Below are 25,847 nucleotides of genomic sequence, written 5' to 3'. Positions count from 1 at the left end.
TTTCAATCCCTTACTTTTCTTTTAATGAAAACTTATTGATATCTTTTTGGTAGTTGAATCATATAATTTCTTTAATACAAGTATATAAAACTGAAGTATTACATTTCTATTGGACTTCGAACCGTCTAAACTTTGTTTCCAAAATTTTTCGTTGAGAAATCGAACTTTTTCGCATATAACTGGTTCACTTATAGGTATTCGTTCATTTCTGCAGTGCAGAAACCACTAAAAGACAACAACGTTCAACTTGTTTTCCGCAACGATAGTCTTTAGACTCGTTGAAATATCTGTTATTTCCTTTTGCTTTATATATCATTTTCAAAATCACGTTTCTCCATATTTATGTTGCTAATAATTGAGTTTGAAACACTATACTTATCTGCTAAATTTGTTGCAGTCTAATTATTGTACGAGTCACAAGACTAAATTTCATATGCATAAAATGCACTTTGTTATATAAAATGGAAATACCATAAGTCAGAAAAATTAATTTAGATTCACAGTTAAAATGGATTCGAGTGCAAAAACAATTCAGATCATGTGTATGCAAATTTGATGAAACATTTGAGATTTAAAATACGTTACGTATTAAAATGTGTTGTCAATTTATAAATTCAACCATTTATATATACTTAAATAATAAATTATGACGGTGCATTCTCCTAACTTTACTCTCTTTACTTCCCTTTTATTCCCCAATCACTCTGGCTTACACTTTAACCTTTAACCCCACAATGTTTTTACAATCGTATCGTAACTTTTACAACTTTCTTTGTTATACATAGTTATATAGAAGAAAACAAAATTTACAATATCGACAATGAAGAACCAGAATTTGAAAGTTTGAAATTCTTATCGCAAGTTTGGCTTGATATCTTAAAACAATAATTAATCCTTGGAGCTGTCTTTCTCAGATTTGTAGATCTACGTCTTTGAGATCAACGTTCATGATATTATAGAAGATAATATAAATATAAATATAATAAAAGAAATCCAGCTGCTACAAAAATAGAATTTAACATTTGAAACATTCGTAAATCACCATGTATGTGTTTGCGAATGTGAAACGATAAAAAATAATAGAAAAATAGAAAGTGTGAGAAAGAACGCGTGTTTTACATTGTTTATGAGCAAGGCCACCTAGCACATCCTATACGAGAATGGTCAATGGACGTTATAAAAATTGGACTGGCATGAATAGGAGGTATTATCTTAAAAGCTCTCCAGTAGCGAGTGTAGAAGATGTCGTAAAGTCGTCAGATTCAAAACAAGTTCAAGTTTTATAGTTCTCCAGATATCGCAAATCGTAAAAACTTGAGAACGTAACGCCTAAATTGAACAAAAAGCCTTCGTATGTAATAGATATCCTTCAGTGCACCATTATTCTACGAATAATAACTTTGTTTTCCTACCCCTGGTTTTACAAGAGAATTCTCATAGCTAAGTTATCCTCAATGAGAAATGTGAAAAGAAAGCTGGAACGTTGAAGCGTGAACTCAAAACCAAAGATTACTTTAGAGCAGACAAATAAGACATTCTAACTCTTATTAAGGATTTGTGCATACTTGCGCATTATAGCAGGATTGTGCATTTATACGCATACATATTTAGCAAAATTGCTACTTTTATTATGGAAAAATACTGAAATCTAAGGCCTATACTTTCACACTTTAAATCTTTCTAGCTAACAATGCCCACTATAATTAGTCTCAAACATATCACAAATAGCAATCTTTCCAGAATGTACAGAACTAAAAATTTCCACCGAGTGTCTAAATAAATTAGAATAGGATAGTGGAGCTTACTGTGGGGTGACCAAATGCTGTGCCTTTAGTTTGTTTTCGGGCATAATTAACTTTATATTTATTGAATAAGATACATTAAATTCATTTACTCTTTTATTATGTTTATGTTTTAACAAAAAAATGTAATATTATTAAATATTATTCGATAAATATAAAGTTAATTATACCTAAAATCAAATCAAAGGTTCAGCAACTAGTCACCCCACAGAAACCGACTCCACTACACTAATTACAATTCACACAGAACATCAAAATTCTTTATTCAAGTTGCAAATTGTGGAATCATCCCCTGAGATCGAAGTTTGTGACGTTCTTTTTTATCATTCTTCTTCAATCCTCTTAAACTGTTAATATAATCAAGCTAGAAAAAGAATAAGGCTAAATGACTTATTTTAATTTATTAATTTATTACTCTTTTACAACTCTATGTTACTACGAAGTCACATGTTTTGACCTACCATTGCGTTTTAATGTAACTTCACTGTCAACTACAATGTTCTGTTGTTTCTCTTTTATAATCGTAAAGATATAGCATCTTAATTCGCAGATTTTAGTTCATACATTAGAGTAAATTCACTTTTATTCAAAATTATAGGTTCCTTGTTAATTTATATTTAGAAGTTGATATTAAGTAGGTTTAAGTTAAATAAATTATTTTAAGCCCGTATACAAAATTCGGGTTAACCCTGTAATAGTATCCTGGAGTCTCCTACGACTTTTTTTGCAAATAAATAAATAATAAGAAGTAAGTAATAATAAATAGATCCATCTTTTTTTGTTACTAATTAGCCTTATAACAGACACGTCGTGGTAGGCATTTACCACGAGATAACTCATGGTTGGCAGTCAATGCATTAATATTGTTATGAGCTTAATAATAATAAAAACAACTAAAGATAACTGTACGAAATCTTGAGATTTTTACAACTTTCATTCATATTTCACAATGTAAATTGTCGAGATCTACAAAACGCATTGTTTCAATTTTCGGTTTTGGGTCAAGTAAAAAGATTTAAAAACATATGTATTTTATTCTTTTTTGACATTGCAAGTAATTGCAACCTAAAAAAATCTATGAGCCATTGTTTAGTAAACTAGTGCCTCCAACATTTCGAATAAATTCAAATCATTTGATTGAATTTGTAGAAAGTTTTCCCTTTTAAAAAGTTTCGTAAACCACTGTATGTGACAACTATTGTTCATGAAACTACAATACAAAACAAAAGATTAAAAATATTCGGTAGGAAATGTAGAGAAGTAATAATATCTGACTAATCCCAGAATCTTTGTACCAGTTAGATAATCTGTGAAAATGTGCATTTTCGCGTGCATAGAATCTCACAGAGAACATTCCCTTCGATTCAACTTTTGACGTTATTCACTCCAGGATCTATGGTCGGCAAAACATTTTTCTTATTTTGACGTTATGCAGTACATAGGAATCGCAGTAAATCAAGCTTTTTCCAAACCGTTTTGTTATACTCTGCTCCCTTTTAATTGAATTTAATATTTTTTATCGACTGGTACCGCGCGTAGGTTTTGTACCTTATTTTTTCACGATTCGTGCGGCCAATTCATTGTGCAATATCGTATGACGGCTTTATTCCGGGCCACGAGCTTGAAAATTCTCGTTATGTTGCGTAGTTCTACAATTTCTGAATGTTTAACTTAAAAAAAGTGAAATTTGAATCGATTTACCCATACATATTAGCACCCTTGTCATTATAAAATGAAAATAATACTTTTGAAAATGTAAAATAGTACTTTTGTATACTAATAACGCACATGTGAACTACAAAACTTTATACAGTTCCCTTTTTTCAGCTTATTTATCAAACGTTTAATTGAGACAAATTTTCTATTCGCTCATTGTCTACATATTAATTACTATATTTCACTGCTGAATAAAATAAAACAGACATCTTCTGATCAATTAACAATAAACGATCACCAATCCGAAAATTCAAACAATTCTCAAACTTTGGAGATATGTAGAGCATATGTAGATATATATCTTACGCAATCTTTGTCCTGCGTAAATTCACTTTATGGGATGAAAATTAACCTCAAAATATTCGGCTATTTTTTCTTTTATTGCAATAAATCGTAAACTGTACAGAACAGAAAAAAAGGTCTTCGAACAAAAGTTACTTCTTTTGTACAAATCTTTCATGTGATATACAATTTGTTAAGTTTTTAAACAATCAGAAAAAGTTATAAGCAAGTAATAGATATTTTTCTTTAATTTTTTATTTTTCACATTTAATCTTAATCCACAGTTCAAATAATCATAAACAACATAAATAATGTTTTTTCCCTCAATACAGATATAAGATTTGTTGTATTGCTGAACCGTATACGTCAATTAATTTGTCAACTTTTGCGCCGCAATGAACCGAAAGAAGCGCCACCAAATGGCTAAATTTCCAGTAACAGGGTTATCTAATTCCCTGAATAAAATTATCGTATACAAGCTGCTATACTGTTAACTTCCTTTTAAAGTTTCATTTAAAAAAGATTTTGTGGGAAAACTCATCAGACGACCAATAAATGAACACTTCATCAAAAGTTGATATATTCCAAACATCTGCAAGACATCTGTAGGCGTATAATAGAACTATTGTAAGATGAAGTATGTAAATACGTAAACGGGTATAAACAAATCTATAGAATTCTACAATAAGTTAGTATTTCCTTAACAAGCGTTTAGATTCGTTATTCCTATGTGATAATTAGACTGCTGATCTTTATGCAAAATAAAAATTATTTAAGTTAATTGTAAGAAATATAAATTAGTTGAAAATGTCTTTCTTCCTTTAATAATAATAATAAGTTAAAAATAATGTAAGAATATCCTCAAATCTATCTAATGACCTTACAATTTTATATTTGACCGATTCATCTTTATCATAAATGCATAAATTTCGCAGTCTAGTGATAAATTCCACAACTGTATGTGCTATTTTCATTTCCTTTCAAATTAAAATTTACTATTTATTGTAATATAATTTACTATAATTTTTTTTTTACTTTACAATTTAATTTTTGATAAGTATAAAGAATATTATTCGAAGTACATATATCTTAAATACATCAAAATCTTGTCCGGAGCCACTTATTGCAGGGTGACCAGGATACCGTGCCTTTTGTTTGTTTTCGAACATATTTAACTTTGTATAATATTTACTGAATAAAACGTATTACATTTTTTTATTCAAAACTAAAAGAAATAAAAGAATAATAAAATTTAATATATCTTATTCGATAAGTACATACAAAGTTAATTATGCTCGAAAACAAACTAAAGTCACAGTAATTGGTTACCCCACAGTAACCGGCTCCACTACCCTAATTGACACTACGTACAATTCTCTATTACCATGTGAAAGAAAAAATAACGTCGAAGTAAATGTACATTAAATAATAACAGTTCAACAGTGTGTTTAATGACTATTTCTATTGGAGATTGAAAACATGCACTTGTTATTATATATTATATGATTGAATTATATGATTGAAAACATGACACGTTTTATGTCCAACTTTACAAAAACTATTCCACACCTAGTCCTACTTGAGCTCATATATTTTTCCGTGAAAATGTTATAATAGCCGTGTTAAAAAATGTTATAAAATACAGAAAATATTCATTCACCGGGCATTTATTGGACAGATTACCTTACGTAATGGTGTGAACGGGTTGCGTATGGGTCTTTTTGGAAGAAATTAAATCAACCCAGAACCCATTACATTAATCCCCGGCGAGAAGATTCGAGCGAGTTAGGGGCTGTTAGATTCGCGAGTAGGGGCTGTTTGTTATCCCGCGGTATTCTCTTCGGCTCCTGTTTGTTCATCAAAACGAAGAATCGATATAAATCTGCAGCTCGTGAACAGCTCTATCCGAGCTAGAAATCGAAGCGCATTCAGCGGCGTACCATGATAGCACGGCGGGCAGCTAAATAACATCCACGTGGAGCCAGCCGGTTGCTAGACGATACAGCCGTTGTCCCAGATCGTAATATCGCTTTAATTATGTGCACCGTATTTGCGCCAGGTCGCGTTATTAATTTCAGGTCCTCGCGCAGAGAGACTTACCATTACGAGCTCGGGGGTTACGTTGGGGATCTCGACAGGCCTGTGCCATGAAACGACGCCGACGAACCGGGCAACGAAGAGGATGCGCGGGATGGGGGTTGTTCGCTCCTCTCTCAGGGTACTAGTCGACAGCGTGTGGTGGCTGCATCGCATTCGCCTAACGCGACATACGGCTCATCTTCGAGATGTTATTGCACAACGAAAGCGCCTCGTCCTGCCGTATGCAAATTATTTGGAGCGGTAAACTAAACAGCTCGAACTGGGAGGTAGATGCTACTCGCAAGATAGGTCGCCCCTGTCGTCGACGCAGTCCTAGGTAGCGTCCGTAAATCATCACGACCTAGGATACTGTTAGCTCCTAATACTTGCTTCACGTAGCCAAAAATTATTTAGCGGATCCTAAGTTTGCGTGACTATCTTCGTTAACCTTGCAGCGGCACACGGTTTGCAACCGTAATAACCATCGAGCCTGTCTGCTAGCAGACGTCAAGGATTAAGCCAGAAAAATGACTTCATTCTTTCATTGTTTTCACGTGCCTTAGCAGACCTGTGTGGCTGGGGAAGGTTCCAAATTTAAGCACCATCTAAATTAGCGACAGGGAGTTCCTCCTCCCGCCCAACAGAGAGGCGTTTTGACGGAAAAGGTACTTTAGCCTGACAACTTCAGATGAGACAACTCTACCCTCGTGGCCTCGGAAAAGGTGTTATCTTTTTTCGCAGACTAGTGTAAATATTATCGAAAGTGACTAAGCGCATTGATTCAAACAGTTAACCAATGGATCGATCTGTCGATCAATCAGTCAGATACGTAGAACAATACAGTTTAGGTAAATCAGTTTATAAGCCGTCGGCACCGTCCATCATGAATAAAGCTTTTAATCCATTTAATCCAGATCTTGGTGTGATCACTTCACTTGTAACCTTTTCAACGTCGCAACCTAGTGGAGCCATAATTGAGTGATCTCGATGCTGACTCTGCACTAGTCGTCGTTTTAAGACGTGACACTTCTAAGTTTTTACTAGTAGCTGATAAAAACCCCGAGGTAGCGTCTATAATACTCCAAAAACGACTGCGTGTCAAAGTGAAAGAAAGTGAATTGATTAACGTCACTTTTACTTTACGTAAACACACATGTCCACCGATGACATTAAAAATACATAAGAAAAAGTACATAAAAAATACATAAAAGTACATAAGAATAAATGTACCACCTTAAAAAGCATGGTAAGGCAATTCTACTGACTCCTGGGCAAGCGATTGAAATTGAGTCTCAAAATTAAGCACACTCTATACAAAACCATCCCCTGAAGTCACATGGGCCTACGGGATACAACTGTGAGGTACAGCCAATATCACGAATATTGAAATCCTTCAACGCTTTCAATCTAAAATATTAAGGCTCGTGTGCGATGCTCCCTGCTACGTGACAGGTATATAGAACATCGAGACTTAAAAATGTCTACAGTGAAGGAAGAAATTGTGAACTTCAGCGAAAGCCTGAATGAACCTTTGATCCTATGTACTAACCCACTGGTTACTAAAACTCTAAATAAATCGGATTACATTCGTAGACTTAAAAGACACCATATAATAGACAAACAATAGATTCAATTAAAAGAAATATCTCATAGTTTTACTTCAGCGTATTTTTCGCTATGAATACAGCACACAGTTGTAAGCTTGTCATTTTGATCTTGTTCCTACATTATGTCGTAGTGCAAGTCATAATCCAATAAAGTCTCGCTTAACTGATCTCGGGGCTGATCTTTTGCAGACACTCGTATGATGCGAATGGATTAAAATCTTAAGCACATATCAACACATGACTATTGCGGTTACTCAGCTCAGGCAATCGAGGATTGCCATAATCACTTCGCCTCAGATCCCTCAAGACAAACCACAAGACAACCTCGAGAGATCCTGCGTCGTAGACTAACGTTCTTGGAGAATTTTGTGCTTTATACATAATCCATTACTAGAAGCGCAACATTCACGAATCCCAGGATAATGCCTCGAAACCCAATTGCCACAACTAGACAACCTGTAACGATTTGACAAATTTTAAACATGTTAGTAAAATGAAATCTTGAATTAAACAATTCATTTGGTTCTCGCTTAATCGAAAAACAATTCGCGGGTTTAAGAACATTAATCAAAGTTAAGCTTTATAATGTATACGAAGCATTCCAGTTTTCACTTTCAATGATCTATCCATGAAAATGATGTTTTTGTCTACAATTCAGGATGTTACTATAATAAATTCAATGTTAACGCACATATTCTACTAATACGTAATGTTATATTCTTTAAATATATACAGGTGTTGTTTAATCATTTTCTGTGTATTGAACATGCCGCGTGGAAAAATATATATTCAAAAAATTTCTGCAAAAATTACAAAGTCTGCTAGGATAGCAGAGCTGGTTACCATAGGGTTACCAATTGCCGCGTTTCTGCTTTATTTTCGTGCACAATTAACTTTATAATTATCAAATAAGATATATTAAATTTTTTATTCTTTTATTTGGTTTATTTTTAAATTAGAAAATGTAATATATCTTATTCGATAAATACAGGGTGTCCCACAATTATTTTAACAGCCGAAAATGAGGGGTAGCTGAGGTCATTTGAAGTAACTTTTTCCTTTGCGAAAATGCAATCTGCGGCTTTGTTTACGAGTTATTAACGAAAAACACTGGCCAATGAGAGGTAACGGTGCGAGAGAGAGAGTCCGCGAGAGAGTACGCAGCACGAGGCTTTGACAGATGGTCGGGACGGACTCGAGCCACGTTCGAAGTATTGAACAAATCACGAAGCGAGAACTTTCCGGATTTTTTTTTACTACGTGACAGTGATATTTTGAAGAAAAACGCTGTTCACCTTTACTTTAGAATGTCTGAAGAATATTTACTAATTTTTCGGACCCGAAATAATAAGTAATTTAACCGTGACGGCCGTTTTAATTTTCTAGTGTGCATGACACCTCGTGTGTAACATATGAAATTTTTAAGCAAGGTGTACAATGAAGATTAACAAAGTACGTAAATGATATTTTACGTTAATGGTATTTTATTTAAATAATTCCGTGTCCGAACATAGTTCAACGAATGATTCGCAAAGCTAATTTAATAAATAATAATCGTGTTAAAGGATGTAAGGGATATGTTTGTTAGAGAAATATGAAGAATATTATCAACAAGAAACTCACCCATTTAGTTGTAAAATCCACTTCATGCACGGAAATGTGTGCAGGAGGATAGTGCATTGACCTCGTACAATGTATGATGAACTGCACAGCTGATCTGTATCCGACGGCGACGAACAGAAGGATATCTCCAGGCAGGCAATTTCAACGTTTACTTTCACTGCATTATCACTAAACACTGATCACTTATCAATAATATTTATGGACCAACTTTCCTGGGTTAATATGTATGGCTCTGAAAAGAGCCGATCTTTTTATGCGACGCGTATGTACCGCGTTGTCGAGATGAACTGCAGAAGACTGGCACGATGGCCGACTGTGTTTCGTTCTCCTACGAGCGAATTTCAACTGTTTTCCATCGAACGCGAACATTGTCAGCCATCGTGCTAGTCTTCCGCAGTTTATCCCGTCAACGCGGTATGTGTTCTTAACGATATGAACTTCGAACGCGTCGCACAAAACAATCGGCTCTTTTCAGAGCCATACATATTAACCCAGGAAAGTTGGTCCATAAATATTATTGATAAGTGATCAGTGTTTAGTGATAATGCAGTGAAAGTAAACGTTGAAATTGCCTGCCTGGAGATATCCTTCTGTTCGTCGCCGTCGGATACAGATCAGCTGTGCAGTTCATCATACATTGTACGAGGTCAATGCACTATCCTCCTGCACACATTTCCGTGCATGAAGTGGATTTTACAACTAAATGGGTGAGTTTCTTGTTGATAATATTCTTCATATTTCTCTAACAAACATATCCCTTACATCCTTTAACACGATTATTATTTATTAAATTAGCTTTGCGAATCATTCGTTGAACTATGTTCGGACACGGAATTATTTAAATAAAATACCATTAACGTAAAATATCATTTACGTACTTTGTTAATCTTCATTGTACACCTTGCTTAAAAATTTCATATGTTACACACGAGGTGTCATGCACACTAGAAAATTAAAACGGCCGTCACGGTTAAATTACTTATTATTTCGGGTCCGAAAAATTAGTAAATATTCTTCAGACATTCTAAAGTAAAGGTGAACAGCGTTTTTCTTCAAAATATCACTGTCACGTAGTAAAAAAAAATCCGGAAAGTTCTCGCTTCGTGATTTGTTCAATACTTCGAACGTGGCTCGAGTCCGTCCCGACCATCTGTCAAAGCCTCGTGCTGCGTACTCTCTCGCGGACTCTCTCTCTCGCACCGTTACCTCTCATTGGCCAGTGTTTTTCGTTAATAACTCGTAAACAAAGCCGCAGATTGCATTTTCGCAAAGGAAAAAGTTACTTCAAATGACCTCAGCTACCCCTCATTTTCGGCTGTTAAAATAATTGTGGGACACCCTGTATAAAGTTAATTATACCCCAAAACAAACCAAAGGCATAGCAATTGGTCACTCCACAGTAATCGATTCTACTACCCTACTATTGGAAAGATTGTAATAATCACTACCTCATGTCATTTATTTATCCGCCTGAGGTTGCTCGTTGCTCGTTGCTGTTTCGTTCGCTTCGATACCTCTGTACACGACGTCCACGATGTCTGTGTTATGAGTTGTGTTATATGATATAATAAGATCTTTAAATCCCTTTAGACCTCTGTTTAACAACAACATCCATACACAATTGTTTAAAATCAAACGAAAAATTAGTTAAAACTACTACGCAGATTATAATACAAGATTAAGCACGTGACCGTTCGCAAATATTTAAAAAAGTTGCGTCTGAAAGTAAAATCAAGAGTCACGAATTTTGTATTTGCCAGTGACTGCACTTCGTGTTCAATAAACATTACAACAAGATGAAACGTTAAAACCGGTGAAAACTATTAAAGCCGCCATTTCTGCAGAAACATGACCGTGTTCGATTAGAATTCGCAAGAAACCGCACCATTTGGCGTAAAACGTGGAGAGATATAACCTTTTCTAAACAAAACAAAATTCTTACAGAAATCTTGTGGACTGTGGTCAGAGCTGGATAGAGTAGTGTTTTTAATATATAGCAAATAGTAAATAGAAATTTTATTTTAGATCATGCATGTATGTCTGAAGACAAGATATTTTATCTGTTCGGAAGAATATACTTTTAAAAATAAAATATTTTATTCGTTGTAATACAAATTTTTAAGATAATATTTCAAATAGTATTTTATTTGAAAAACACTGAAAATATTTGTAGCATAGTTTGGAATATTTTATTCGTTTCTTTTATTTCAACAAATAAAATAATTTTATTTTACTAAATCATAGTGCAACATTTATTTTGGCAACCTAAAACGAACGAAATACTTTTCCTCTGCATTGTAAACGTACATAAAAGATACATTTTGTTACATGAAAGGGACAATAAATTCCATTTGTTTTTATGTTTTACATTATTCAAATAAAAACTATTTTATTTTATGTTTTAGATTATCAAAACAAAATATTTATTTTTAGAATTTAACTTTAGAAGATTACCGAAATAAACTATTTTATTTTACGTTTTACATTTTCAAAATCAAGTATTTATTTCATGCATTAGCTGTGGATTATCAGTATAAAATATTTTATCTACCGAAATTTTATGTTCTACTATATATAAATATTTTACTATATTTGAATTCTGAAGAGTTAGTATTTAAAATACTATTTCAAATATTTTCTTCATAAATATTACCCAGCTCTGAATGTACTGTCGCAGTCTCCTTATAAGAAATTCGCATTTGCAACTATCAACTCGATTTAAAAACGCTTTATTCGCCTTTCGCTCTCATACTTTTAACTAATGGTGCAACATCGACGAGAGTATAATAAAAACTCGATGTCCTTTGGAAATGAATTTGGGTGTATTGATTTTTCGACTTCAAAGCAACAGTTATCGTATGAAAAGATTGACTTCTTCGTTTGCAACACGAAATATAGACGACCTTCGTCGTTTCGCTGGTCATCGTGCAGGCGTAAATTGGTTACGGGTCCAACCAATAGTGGTCAGGGTCTATTATTTTTACCGATGTAATTTCTCCTCGTTTTCCAGACAGTTTGGTCGGCCGTCTCGCGGAAAATGCAGCCGCGGATTGCGGTTACCGTGAAAATAAATAATCCCCGAAGTCTCTTCCGTTTCTCGTTTCGTTCCGCTTCGCGTGTCTCGTGTCTGTTACCTTTTTTATCGTGATACCGTCATCTCGTTACACTGTTCCGGCTTTTCCGTCCTCTTTCGCAGTTCTGCTGCTCCCATCATCCATGCATCCTTCCACCTGAATGTAATATGGTGTTTTTGAAACTCGTCGGGTGACAAATTGCGCGCTTGATTATTGAACTCCGACCGAAAATGCACATTCGAAAGGCGCGGGCACGTCCTGGATAACCGTTTCAAAGAACGGGATAATTACGCGAATCTGCATTTTTTCACTAGAAGCGCGTTCCGTGTATTTAAACTGTTATAAGAAGGCTACGGATTTTATACATCCATGGCAGAGGCGAGTCGATGGAATACAAAATAATAAATGCAGGAGATAGATTTAACAATGCTGTGAGATTATTTTCAATTTGAAAATATTGAGACTAAAAACAAACTATTCAACTCCCGTTTGTTGCAATCGAAGTACAGAATTTGTATTTTGCATAAGGATCCGCAGTCTAGTTATAAGGTAATTAGATTTGCTGCAAAAACAAATTCATTTTCTGTTACTCTTTCAGATAATTTGTCATTTACTCTTCAAAGATTGATTAATCGACTACTAGATATGTTCCTTTTCATTCATTTTCAGTTTCAATTTCAATTTCAGATCTACGAAAGGCATTTTTTAAAATTTCGTTATATACTCAAATAAAAAAGTTAAAAACGAGAGTTTTCTTATTTCTTTTTGACGTTCCAAGTAATAGCAAAATTAAAAAAAAAAAGCATTATGGTCATTCTACATATAGTAAACTAGTCCCTATATCATCTAAAAAAAAATTCAAGTCGTTTAGACCAATTTAAAAAAAATTATTGCGTCTTAAAATGTGTACGAACACTTTTGTGAGCTACTTGTACATTGCTCGACGAACCGTATCTTAAACTCGATTTTCTTGAAAACTAAATTACAAACAAAACATGTTATTCTATATTTTTGTCGTGTCTTTTTATGAGGAATCGCCTGGTATTCGTTGCACATACATTCCAGAGACACCCTGTATATCTGAACGAGCAAAATTTCACTAATTTTGAATATCGTTTCGAAAGCGGAATTTCTTGCTGAAGCTGCATTTCATTTTGTTATAATTTTTCCTCCGCAGATTTCCGAGATGCTCCTAAAATTTCGATCTATATTTGTCGCTAATTCTATCGATTCAATTAAAGGCATTCCAATAGTTTCCAATTCTTTTGTATTACCGCTGAAAATGAGTTTTGTTACATATTTAATTCTGAATTAACGATCCATTTTGAACAACGTCTTGTACTTCTTTAATTTCCAATGCATCATTCGCATTGAAAAATTCAACTACATTTTTAACATCTTTCAAATCCGTAGCATAAAATATTGCTGCCTGAATCCACCTCGTTAAAATTGACTGAGATTTCCTAAAATTCTTCGATAGCATTTAACTCGAGGTAGTGCTTTTACAAACATTTTTCTTTAAATAGAAGATACTAAATATATACATATAACAAGTGGGAAATATTGATGCATTTCTACTGCAACTGCATACAAACCATGAATCGCATACGTCAGATGCACCATACTTTGCAATGTTTTTTAGCTTTTATCATGCACGCAGCTGCATCTGTTATCAATAACTAGATGATGTTCGACAGCACATAGTTATTAATTTTATGTAAAGAAATGCAATAATCGTATTTGACATATGCAGTACATTTTGAACATACCAGAGAAGTGTTCACAAATGGTAGGGGAATAGTGAAGAAGAAACATTAGAAATTGGAGACAACTTGAAAGTACTGTGCACTTTTCAAGAAGCGGACGTCATATGAAAAAGCAATTAATTTTTAATAGTCAGATAATTATTTTGAAATCGATTCTCTCTAGCACAGTTATAGATTAAGAAAGTTGATTCTCATTTACTTTGACGTGGGAAATCTCCATTCAAATACATTTGGATTCCCACTGTATTTCGTACGTAGCAGATAATGTACCTCTGGAACATTGATTCTCACCTGATCATGAAATAAACTGTTCAGCTCCCATTGGACTACGTATTTTCTAAAGAATATGCATCTGCATAAACATCCACAGTCTAGTAATGAGACTAACGTAACTTCGTAAGGGCATTTTATTTTATTTAAGGGTCAGTTCGTATCGCTTCAAGTGCGAAGTCAGGTGAAGCATTTAGACCGATGCCCTTATCACTGTAATAAGTTTTAAAACGTAACCGGATTCTTGAAGAAAGTATTGCGAATGAATCATGAACCTTCGGTTGCGCCGACGGTTTCGAGAAGTGGTCAAACTTTCGGGACTATTTACTGTATATTATAGAGACGCAGCAACGTCACGAGCAGTTGTTGCAAAACTTTACTCCGTAACATCACTTCGCTCGATGCTTTCGGCGATGCTCCGGAAGTTTTGGTATCAATACGCTACGCGCAGCCTCGTGTGAAGGCCTTTAATTGATTTCTCATCGCATGTCGTTACTACCGAGTAGATCCCGTTGGCAGAGTTGAAGCTGCGGAGCTGGAACATTAAACTGAATTAGAACTTGCATGCTGGAGTCAAATTCTTTCGACGATAATCAATTTTGGCGTCATACGGTTTCTCTACGTATACTTGGTAGAAATAAGAGCACAATTATTCGTCGCAACTATCAGATTATCCCGTAAGTTCGTTTTCTATCAATGCGAATTCAGCAAAGTTTTCTAAGCAGACAAGTCGTGCGGTTATTTCAGTAGAAGCTTAAGAAATAATAAAACATTAACGAAAGGATGGTCGAGCTGTTTGTGTATGTTCGTATCGTCTGATGAAGCAGCGTTCTGATGCAGAGAATAATGAGACTTTTGGTCGCCCTTTTTTTCTGCACAAGATATTTTCCCCACAAACTTATGTTTCCGTTAATTTATAGTAACATTAGAGCAATATGGTCCGAAGCAATATGATCTGAAGAATAATTGAGTTTCGTTTCAATTTTCAGATTACTGAAAATTGCTAATAGGGGTGGGTGGGTACCCGAAATTTCGGATTCAGGTTGGGCCGAATCGGATATCAAAAGTTTGCGATATTCGGATATCTGACATCGAAGTCGGGTCAGATAGTGCTTGAGACGAGTCGGGGACTCTAATAAATTTTAGCACTGCCTGACCCGACTTCCATGTCGAATACCAGAGTATAGCCAGCTTTTAGGTCTCGACCCGACCCGACTCACGCTCAATCCAACCTGAGGCACGGTTACCCAAAAATTTCACGAATCTTTATGCATTTTTATGAGCAAAATGATAAATGAAACACAAAATAGTGAAACCATCCGAAGAATATAAGAACATAGTTGTATTAGTTTTAAATGATTAATTTCTTGACAGAAACAATGAACTTTCATTCAATTCATGTTTCTTGAAATTAACGAACATAATTTTTGTTTCGCATGAAAATCCGTAGTCTACTAATAAACACGCAGATACTACTACTTACTACTACTTACTTACTTACTTACTACTACTACTTAACACGCAGATCAGTTTGCTTCAACCCGTTCGATGATCAAAGACAATTTATTTACATTGTTATCAATAAAGAGCGAATTCTGGAGCAGAGGAAATATTTTCTACATCTATTTGAAGACAGGAATCACTCAGGAATTCCTTTCGTTGTTTAATCAATTTTGTAGATCGAAAGTAATACAGAGTGGTCAAATCAGAATTAACACTTGAATAAGTCTGTTATTTTTTAAAAAATTTTATTAACACAAGTATATATATAAAAGAAACATTAGAAATTGGAGACAACTTGAAAGTACTGTGCACTTTCCAAGAGGCAGATGTCATATGAAAAAGCAATTAATTTTTAATAGTCAGATAATTATTTCGAAATCGATTCTCTTTGGCACAGTTATAGATTCAGAAAGTTGATTCTCATTTACTTTGACGCGGGGAATCTCCGGGAATCTCCTCTGTATTTCGTACGTAGCAGATAATGTACCTCTGGAGCATTGATTTTAGCTGCGGTTAAATGAAAACAACTGTCTCAACTGCTATTTGAATGGGTGCAACGATAAACCCGAATCAGAGATTTGCTCCTGTCGGACGGAAATCTTCATTATCCAAGATTGAGTGAAAGTTCAAGAGGCAGGCGTAACGAGGTCATTGTGGACAAGTTCCTTGGTCTAACAATAAGACAGCTTGTCAAACTTGGACATGTTCCCAATGAGTTTTCTGAGTTTCGCTACACTACGTTCGAGTGAATTCGAGCTGGGAAAGCTCGGACAAACATCTGGCTTCTGTCACCAATCTTGGTCAAACAAAACCTGTTACATCCGTCGAATGTTTGAGTTCCATGTATATTAATTTCAAGATTAAATTCAATATTTTATAAATTTTTTCTCTCGTTAGTAGACATGTCGAAAATAATTTATGGCCATAGATTAAGAATATTTTCATATGTGTCGTACAAGATACTGCACTAATACCTAAACTTACATCTAGAAGAGACTTTCAAATTATCTTTTACTATTTGAGAAGTGGGTACGATTTTGCAGATAAATCAATGCATTTAAACACATCAAAATATAAAGAATAGATATTTTCTTAAAGAAACGTACCTTCCCTTGGGTATTCGAAATTTCTGTAGAACTATTTAAATATCTATTTTTCATACAAGGTTTACTAAACACGAAAACAGAAATGAAAGATAATTTAAATCTTGTGACATGTCACACCCGTCGTATATTACTGACACAATTTTATCAAACTTTATAATTAATCCCTCGCCGTACCATTATTTCCACAGTTACAACGATTAGAATTTTTTCGACTGTCAGAATTTCTTAAAAGGAAAAGAAAATCTATATTTATCGTGTGACTACGTTTGTTCAAGTATTTATATATTGATGACAAGAGAACAAAATTTTCTTCCGACTATTAAAATGGGATAACATTCACACTTCACAGATTGTTACTAGAAATCTTCATCACGAGTCACACACACACACACACACACACACACACACACACACAATCTCGGCATAGTACTGCAAAGAGTTAATATTCTTTACTACCCTCTATGAAGTAAATCAAACTTTGTAAAAATTTACGAGGTGTAAGAATGTTACAAAAGCAATTTCTATAGCAAATATCATCTTTTCCATTCTTATGCTGCCTCTGGCAATAAGATCTCTAGCATATGCAGCGGTATGAAGTTAGCAGGAGGAAATAATTATGACATATGTATGTTAAATACTAAAAGAACAATAGATAATCCCTCAATTTCCGGTATTACTTTTTATATCCAAGTTTTCCTTTCGGCATATTATTTTTGTCCACGTTGTCCATTTTATTGTCGCGCGTATAACTTATAATTGAATAATAAACAGTGAAATAATATGATTTACTCATAAACACTCTCACACGTGAAACGAAAATAAACAGAATACTGAAAACATAAGCTGCGATCAATTAGTTTTTAATGTAAACTGGCGATTTCTAACTACACATAATTAAGTATCGAAAAGAGAGCAATTGGTTAAGAAAAATTATTGCAGATATAATACAGGGTGGGGCATTTTAAACAGGTTACCTGAATAACTCGCTTGTTTTTGAAGATAGGAGAAAATGCATTAGACCAAACTTACTTGGTATCGAGGGGCTCATATATATATAATCTGGTATTACCAATTTTTCTATAGGTGGAGGCGTCAAGGAGATATGAAGGTCAATTCTGTTTTTTTAAATGGAACAGTAAGTTTTCTTACTTACATTCTGATAAAGTGTTTCGAGGCGAATAATCACACAAATTTATTTATAAATCTAATCAAAAAATAATGTCATCTATTTACTTGTGTGCAATTTTTATCGTCATAATGTAAAAGCTAAGATCAAGTCTAATTCAACGACCACAACACTATGACCATATGACATTTAGTACGAAAAGTCCAGAAATATATATGACATTTCTAATCCTTCGCTGAAATGTATAAATCTCTGAATTTTTCTTCAAATTATTTTCTAAAACAGATAATTTAAAATTACCGATAATGTTTGAGGATACAGATAAGCGTACAATGTGATTGAATGTTTGTTTATCTTTTGTGACCCGTGTCACGTAATACACACACGTGATACACAAGTATTCGAAAAGTACTCTGAGACAATTTATTTTCTCTTGCAGTTGACTTTGGGTGACCTTGAATGACCTTCATAATACTTACTGTTCCATTTAAAAAAACAGAATTGACCTTCATGTCTCCTTGACGCCTCTACCTACAGAAAAATTGGTAATACCATATTATGAGCCTCCCGATACCAAGTAAGTTTGATCTAATGCATTTTCTCTTATCTTCAAAAACAAGCGAGTTATTCAAGTGACCTGTTTAAAATGGCCCACCCTGTATATATAAATCAAAGTATTTACGCAATGTACTGTCCACAATTTTCACGTAGAATGAACCGATGTGCCGGACAAACTATTCTTTTTACACTTATCGCAGCGTGCACAATTCTCAAACTTGAGAAGCATGCACGAATGAAACGATCAACGGATTTATTGTGACTAGCATTTTTGCTCTACGCATTGTTGCTCTTGGACTAATAAAACTCAGCCTGACAATCTGCCGTAGCTCCTAACAAATGGTAACAGATAACGGATACGAAAAGGGTCACACCGTTGTGAACGATAAGGTGGAACGACAGTGACGAATAGGCTTCCGTGCAGTTCCGCGAGGTTTCCGCGAGTGCAATTCCATCGGCAATGGACTCGAAGCCGCTATCATGCACGGTCCAGAGCAATTCCAATAGGCGATCCATTATCTTAAGCGGCGTCAGCCCCAATCGATTCACCACTCTGCTTTTTCTGATTCTGTCCCGCCTACCTCGGGAGTGCCTCCTTCCTGTGTCCCTTCATTTTCGCAAAATGCTAAACTCCTTCTTTTTTCTTATACCGCGGCTTACGAGGCACCGGCTTACGTTCGCTTTCGAGTACTGTACTTCCCATGGAAATTCCGGTTCTCCTCGAGGGCTCGGTTTGTTTGTTGATACCGCGATTAATTGTCCCCGCGATCAGCCGCGAGCTTTTATGACTGCCGAAATTTTGTGCTCTTCTTTTTTTGTCACTTAACCCGGAACAGCCAAACGTTCATCTAATGATCAGACTGCAGATTTTATGCATTTATGCCAAAAATGACTAGGTGAAATACAAACTTATAAAGGCTTTAAAATAATTTAAATGTACCATCACGTTATTTTTTATATATTGACATAATTATTGGGCTTGGCAAGAAAGTAATTTCGGTATTTCAATGTGAAACAAAACTCAATTTTTTCTATACAAAAAATGAACTTTAATCAGTCAAATATCTTCCATTCTGTTCAATGATCTTTTACCATCTTTCTGGTAACTTCATGATTCCGCGCTCACAGAACTTCTGGTCCTTAGCAGCAAAAAACTCAGCCAAGTGCGATTTGAGGTCCCATTTAAGCACCAATAATTTCATACGTATCGCTAAAGATGTATGAGGCCTCGCATTGTCGTAGTGGAACACCATTCCTTTACGATTTGCCAATTCTGGCTTTTACTCTTTGATTGCTTCCTCCAATTTTATAAGCTGTTGGCAGTAAACATCTGAGTTGATCGTTTGGTTGCTTGGAAGGCGCTCAAAATACACAACACCTTTATAATTCCACGAAATTGAAAATACTTTTCTGATGCAATTCACCTTTCTACATGGTTTGTGCTGATTCATCACGTTTGGATCATGATTTTTATCGATTAATATTATTGTAAACGAACCATTTTTCATCACCAGTGATAATTTGTTTAAAAAAAGAGTCGATTGCATTATGTTTGAAATGCGTATCGTAAATACTGATTCGTTGTATTAAGTGAATTTCTTTGAAAGACTTAACAAGTCTAAGACATCTAATGTGACATTCAATTGTTGTGTGTGATACATTTAACCTTTTTGCAATCTCTCATCTCTTGCTACCTCTTTGCAATGGCTTTCATTTTTTCATCATCAACTTCAGAAGGTCGATCAACGAAACATTCGTTAATTTTAAGTGAAGAATCTTCAGAACAAAATTTTTTAAACCAATTCTGATACGTGCGTTCCGTTAAGCAATCAAACCATAAACTTCACATATCTGTTTATGCCTCTTTGAAAACAAAAAAAGTAAAATGTATTGAAAATGTTTATTTTTGCACTCCAAATTAAAATTGACAGCAAACTAACAGTTATAAACAAAACTACACGGAATTTGTTTCTATAGTAACCTAAAAATGTCGACTACCAAATCTGAAAACAAAAAAATTATAACCTTACAGAAGAATGACAATACAAACATAACACTATCTATTGGTACAAATCGAAATTATTTTCTTGCCAAGCCAATAAATGAATAAATACATTTTTATCGTACTGCTGTTTCCCATAGTTAACACTGAAACTTTTTATTTTGCATAAGAATTCGTTGTATTTCGTCAAAATGTCCTATCAAGAAAAATATCGCAGACATTTGAAACATCGAAGAGCGCAAAGAACAAACTGCTCAAAGAGCGTTGAACGAGCTGAATGTGTGATTTTTATCCATCGTAGAAGCATCGTAGAATGACAAAATCTATAGTGAAGACCTAGGGCGAATGTAACATTGTAAATAATTTAAAATCTGTTGAGATACGACTTTCAAAGAGACCCGCACATAGATCGCATTAAGATAAGTTTTCTATATCGCCGGATTACATCGTGTCATGTTTTATTTTATGAAACTGAGTTTGCGTTTTTGTTAATTGTAAAAGATATTTATTTTATATCTAAAGTAAATAATTATCACTTATTCTTTACAAAATCTGTTACAGTTGTCAGCACAAATTTTGGATTATTATGCAAGACTATAGTTGCGAGATACATATGCAATTAACATACAATTAACCACAAAGATTAAGAAATATGTTGCAGAGATGTATATTCTTAGGTGTAGCAAAGCTTCTTAACGTAGGATGAAAATTTGTATTTCTATTTCATTTTTGTATTTTTTACTTTTTTATTTATTTATTTCTCTATTATTCTTTTTCTTTGTCGTATGCACTAAATAAAACAATATTGTAATATAAACAATCGGTTATATGCTTCACCATAATATGCGTTTTTAATTTAATAAATGACATAGTTATTAAAATATCAAATACTTAAATGTTAACGATATGCAAACTTTATTAGATACATGTGAAAAACAAAGTAAAACGAAATATTTACGATGCATCTATATTTATAATTTAATAATAACATTAACTGTCTCACGTTCATAAAAAAGCAAAACTTGATTGCATCAATCTTCGTACTTTATACTTTAGTTTTCATTTCGTATTTGTTTAAAATGACATGTACATAATTTCTGTAATACTCTGTGCAAAATTGACAGTATTACAGCAATTGTAAATAACGATAATAATTGGTAAAGTTGTTAAAAAAAAGATCATTGAAAATGTGGCAATGTACAACGTTATCCATGTAAGTAAGTGATATGAAAATACACAACAATATCATAAATTCGTAAAATTTCCTTAATACTGACATGCACTAAAATACAAAATTAAAGGGATATTAGTATAATTTAAGAAAACTGCTACATCATAGTCGACTTATTAAAATTATTAAAACAAAAAATGCATTTACACTGAACCTCTATTTCCTACAATCATTTTAGTCGATTTTCCTTTGCACAAACATCCGCAGTCTATTTTTATCTAATCGATACGTATCGTTCTATTTAAGGTGACAATAGAATGAATAAAATGATTACCATCTTTTTAGAATTTGAAAACACTTTAATGCGGAAAGCATTTCGAAAGTCAGTCTTAAAGTATATCTCATAAAAAATTCACTCTCCGAGAAGCTGTCAGGTAATTGACATTTAAAGGGTTAAATACGTAAAAAGCGTTCGAACTCTTAATAAGTTGAGATAGTTAATGCGAAACTCGAAAAAGTTTCACGTCGAAAGCTTCTTAAGATGTACTTTAATAAGAATGCAGTTTCTATTCAATATGTACTTACTCGGGGAAACTTGACCCAACTCTGGCAACATTAACCCTATCTAAATATTCAATGATCTTTTTCCAGGTTGCGGTAGCATAGCGCCGAAATCCACGTGGGGTAAAATCGCAACCATGGGTTACGCCAGTCTTGGGATCCCGTTGATTGTGGTCTACCTATCGAGTGCCGGAGGTCTATTATCCAGGTGTGCCAGGGGTGTCTTTACCCGTGCACTTTGCTGCTGCCTTTGTTCGAATTGCGGCTATTGTTGCTACGATGAAAGAAGAATGGAGGTGAGCGAGAAAAACAGTACTTGATGTAACAATTATCGTGAAATATTCTAACGACTGACAATAGCGGTGAAAAAAGAAAACAACAGCGATTTCAGTCATTAGAGATAAATGATGCAGAAACAGAACAAAGAATATCCAATTACAGAAAAGTAACACACATTCGGCTTTTATTACCGTTTCTTATCAAGTTTTGTACTCCAACTTTCTAAATTTTCGTTTCAATTAAATCACGAAAATAGTCATTAATTCGGCAGTTGTTAAATTTTTCATTAAATACGCTCTCGTTTGACCATACAGAAGCTCGGATTTAATAATGCCAAATCTAGAAACACTTAAAAGATTTGAATTACTATCACATTTTATAAACATGATATTTATGTGCAACACGTGAAAAATTAAAATACATATGATTATTTGAACGAAAATTTGTGTCACTACTTAAAGTACACATTCAGTTTTTTAACTTACGATTTAGCACTTTTCTATGCATCGATTTAAATTCTATGAATTAATAACATTTTTATCGCGGTTGACATACATACACCTTGTTAACAATTTGTTAATTAATTAATTGTTATAGCACTTATTTCCTATTACAATTAGGAAAGCATAGAGAAAGACCTTGCGTACAAATGCATTTCAAAAATAATCTTACGTGTGTAAACCAGTTGCACAAAAAGACAAAAATTTTTTTTTCAATCCACAATTAAATATTTTTTTAACACAATTTTTATATTTTTAAAACATTTTTGAAAGTTGTAATAAAACATCCAATGTCCTATTAATGTCGAAGGAATTTAAAACAACCGTGTGTCCTGTGCATGTAAATTCCTTGAGCACACGTACGTGTTAAACGCAAGAAAAGATGTACGATGTTCAATTCTCATGAGTCCGGTAGATAGGAGATATATTTCTGTTGTATGGTAAAATATGAATATCTTTAATATTATACAGAGTGAATATAAAGTGTGGTACAAAAGAAGAGTGGTCTTACATTTCTCAGAGGTACAATAACCGACAAATACATTGAGCAAATAGGGAAATAAATATTTTGAAATGCATGAAATATTACTGTTCACCATTTATTGTTTGTACAATGATAGAAGGTACATCATATTTACCTATAGGTAAACAGTTATATATACAGTTATCAAAAATAAAACAATTGGTAATAGAAATAAATACGAACAAGTGTTCTCCACAGTACTACGATTTTTAACTTAATTTTGTACATTTTACACAATTTTTAATTTTCCTTGCGTAATAATTTTTTACGACTTTTTGTTTAATGGATTCCATGCATTTAAGAGAACAAAATTATGTTTACATGGATGTAACTATACTTGAAGAATTATTCCTAAAAATTCTACCAAGAAAATCGTAAATGCGATTCTGTGTTAATACTAAAAATTGTTATGTTTGACAATGAATATAAACGCTTTTCTCAGAGTAACAGTTCACGTCAAATAAGTCAATTTAATGATATCAGTATCTTGTCTAAGCTGTATCTAGCCCATATTTCAGACTTTTTAAAAATTAAATGTAAAATGAAAAGATAAGAATCCACAATTTAAAAAATACAATCCTACTTTTAACGCCCTTAGATGCATGCAAGCTCCGAATAGTTGCATGTCATATTTTCGTTGACGGCTTTACGAAACCGAACGCGAAGTTTAGTATTTCCCATCGATCTTGTTCACATAGATTTTGAAAGATAACTCGCGAAGCAGAACGAGAAAGCGATGGCACTTCCTTCGTAGATCGATCTTAAAATTGCTTTTAAATTGATATGGGCCCAGGAGAAGGAGAGACGAATGAGAAAGAAAAGGCAACAGGAAGAACTGGCTCAGCAGCAACAGCAATTGCAGTTACAGGAGCCCTTTTATGTCCGCGCAAATGCGTCAACGTTCACGAGCACAGTGGAAATTAAGGCCAGCCCAAAGGACGAAGTGTCGAGTCTTGGCTCCGGTGACAGGCCAAACGTTACTATACTCGCACCAATCAGCATTTGTCTCAGCGCAATGCTCTGCTACATCGTGGCAGGCGCTTTTACTCTGCACAAGTTGGACGACTGGTCCTTTGTGGGTACGTTGCAAAAGAGATTCCAGATTTTTCCCAGATGAGTCGCATTCTCTCGAAAGCCTAAAACGTATCACGCGTGATCATAGCGTATTCCATGATGTGCATAGAAAACTATCGGAAATTATTTAACGCGCTCAACGTGCCGCGAAAGCACATTTCCAATTTAAAAGGAAAAACACGTAATATTTGATAAAATTGTATAACACAAAATTATTCTAGTTTCAATTACTATCTTTATGGATTGTTTCACTTAATTAGAACAGTTTGAAAAACACAGTTTAACGTGTATAACTTTTCCAATTAAACTTTCAACTTTCATGCACATATCTAATACCGGTGGTCTTACGTTGATGTCAGTTATGCTATTCTATATATTATGATTTTTTTAAAGAAATGCAAGTCTTAAACATTCGACCGACATAACGGAAAACGTTTAAACTGTATCAGTATAATATTACAAAACCCGTAAGTTCTTCATTATCTTTGCCAATATCGTGTGTTATCTTTGACACCTGCATGCTACTAATTTATGCTAGAACTTTTAGAAAACTTCGAAAGTTGGTCTGTTTAACCCTTTAAGTGTTCAAACCGAAGATAACCACATTGTTTAATTTGTGGTATTTATGAAAGATTCGATCTATCTTGATCTTTATGCAGGGTAACCCCGAACTCTCGTTACACTGGGAAAAAAGTGATTCCTGAAGTGTTTTAAAGTAACTTTTCTCATTTGCGACATATTAACGGAAAACACGAATCAATCACAGAGCGTGTACGTCTGAGGCGTTCCCGCGCGATAGCAAGCGCTACGCGTCATTAGCAGCGAGGGCGGGCGTCGGTCACCCCCTCATCAGCTCGCTCTCTGATTGGTCCGTGTTTTTCGTTGATAACTCGTAAACGAAGCCACGGAGAATATTTTCGCCAAGGAAAAAGTGACTTCAAATCGCCTCAGGAATCATTTTCTGGACGTAACGGAAGTTCTGAGACATCCTGCTTAACTTATGAAATGACTGTAATTTGATTGACATTCGTCTAATAAATACGAATACAACATAAAATCATAAAAATGCCATCGAATGTAGATATTTCATCTACTATACTTTCTCATTTTAGTGACCACTGGAAGGGTTAAATAACAAGATAAAAACGCCGAAATTGACGCGGCACATCCTCATTTGAAATTACGTGAGCAATGAAAGCGTTACATTGCGCATCTAAACGTTCTG

The 25,847-nt window shown here is 34.2% G+C and overlaps 1 protein-coding gene across 2 annotated transcripts in view; it reads left to right on the top strand.

Moving 5' to 3' along the window:
• LOC117220831 (potassium channel subfamily K member 6) overlaps positions 1-25,847 on the top strand; it is a 1,018,768-nt gene that overhangs the window by 992,619 nt on the left and 302 nt on the right. For both annotated transcript variants that reach the window (XM_076528337.1, XM_076528335.1), the window contains 2 exons: positions 22,337-22,542; positions 24,342-24,627. In XM_076528337.1, coding sequence (XP_076384452.1) covers positions 22,337-22,542; positions 24,342-24,627 — 492 coding nt within the window. The remainder of the gene's footprint in view (positions 1-22,336; positions 22,543-24,341; positions 24,628-25,847) is intronic.

The sequence above is a fragment of the Megalopta genalis genome, chromosome 1, assembly GCF_051020955.1.
Source record: "Megalopta genalis isolate 19385.01 chromosome 1, iyMegGena1_principal, whole genome shotgun sequence".
NCBI lineage: Eukaryota > Metazoa > Arthropoda > Insecta > Hymenoptera > Halictidae > Megalopta > Megalopta genalis.
This window is presented reverse-complemented; position numbering and strand designations above follow the sequence as displayed.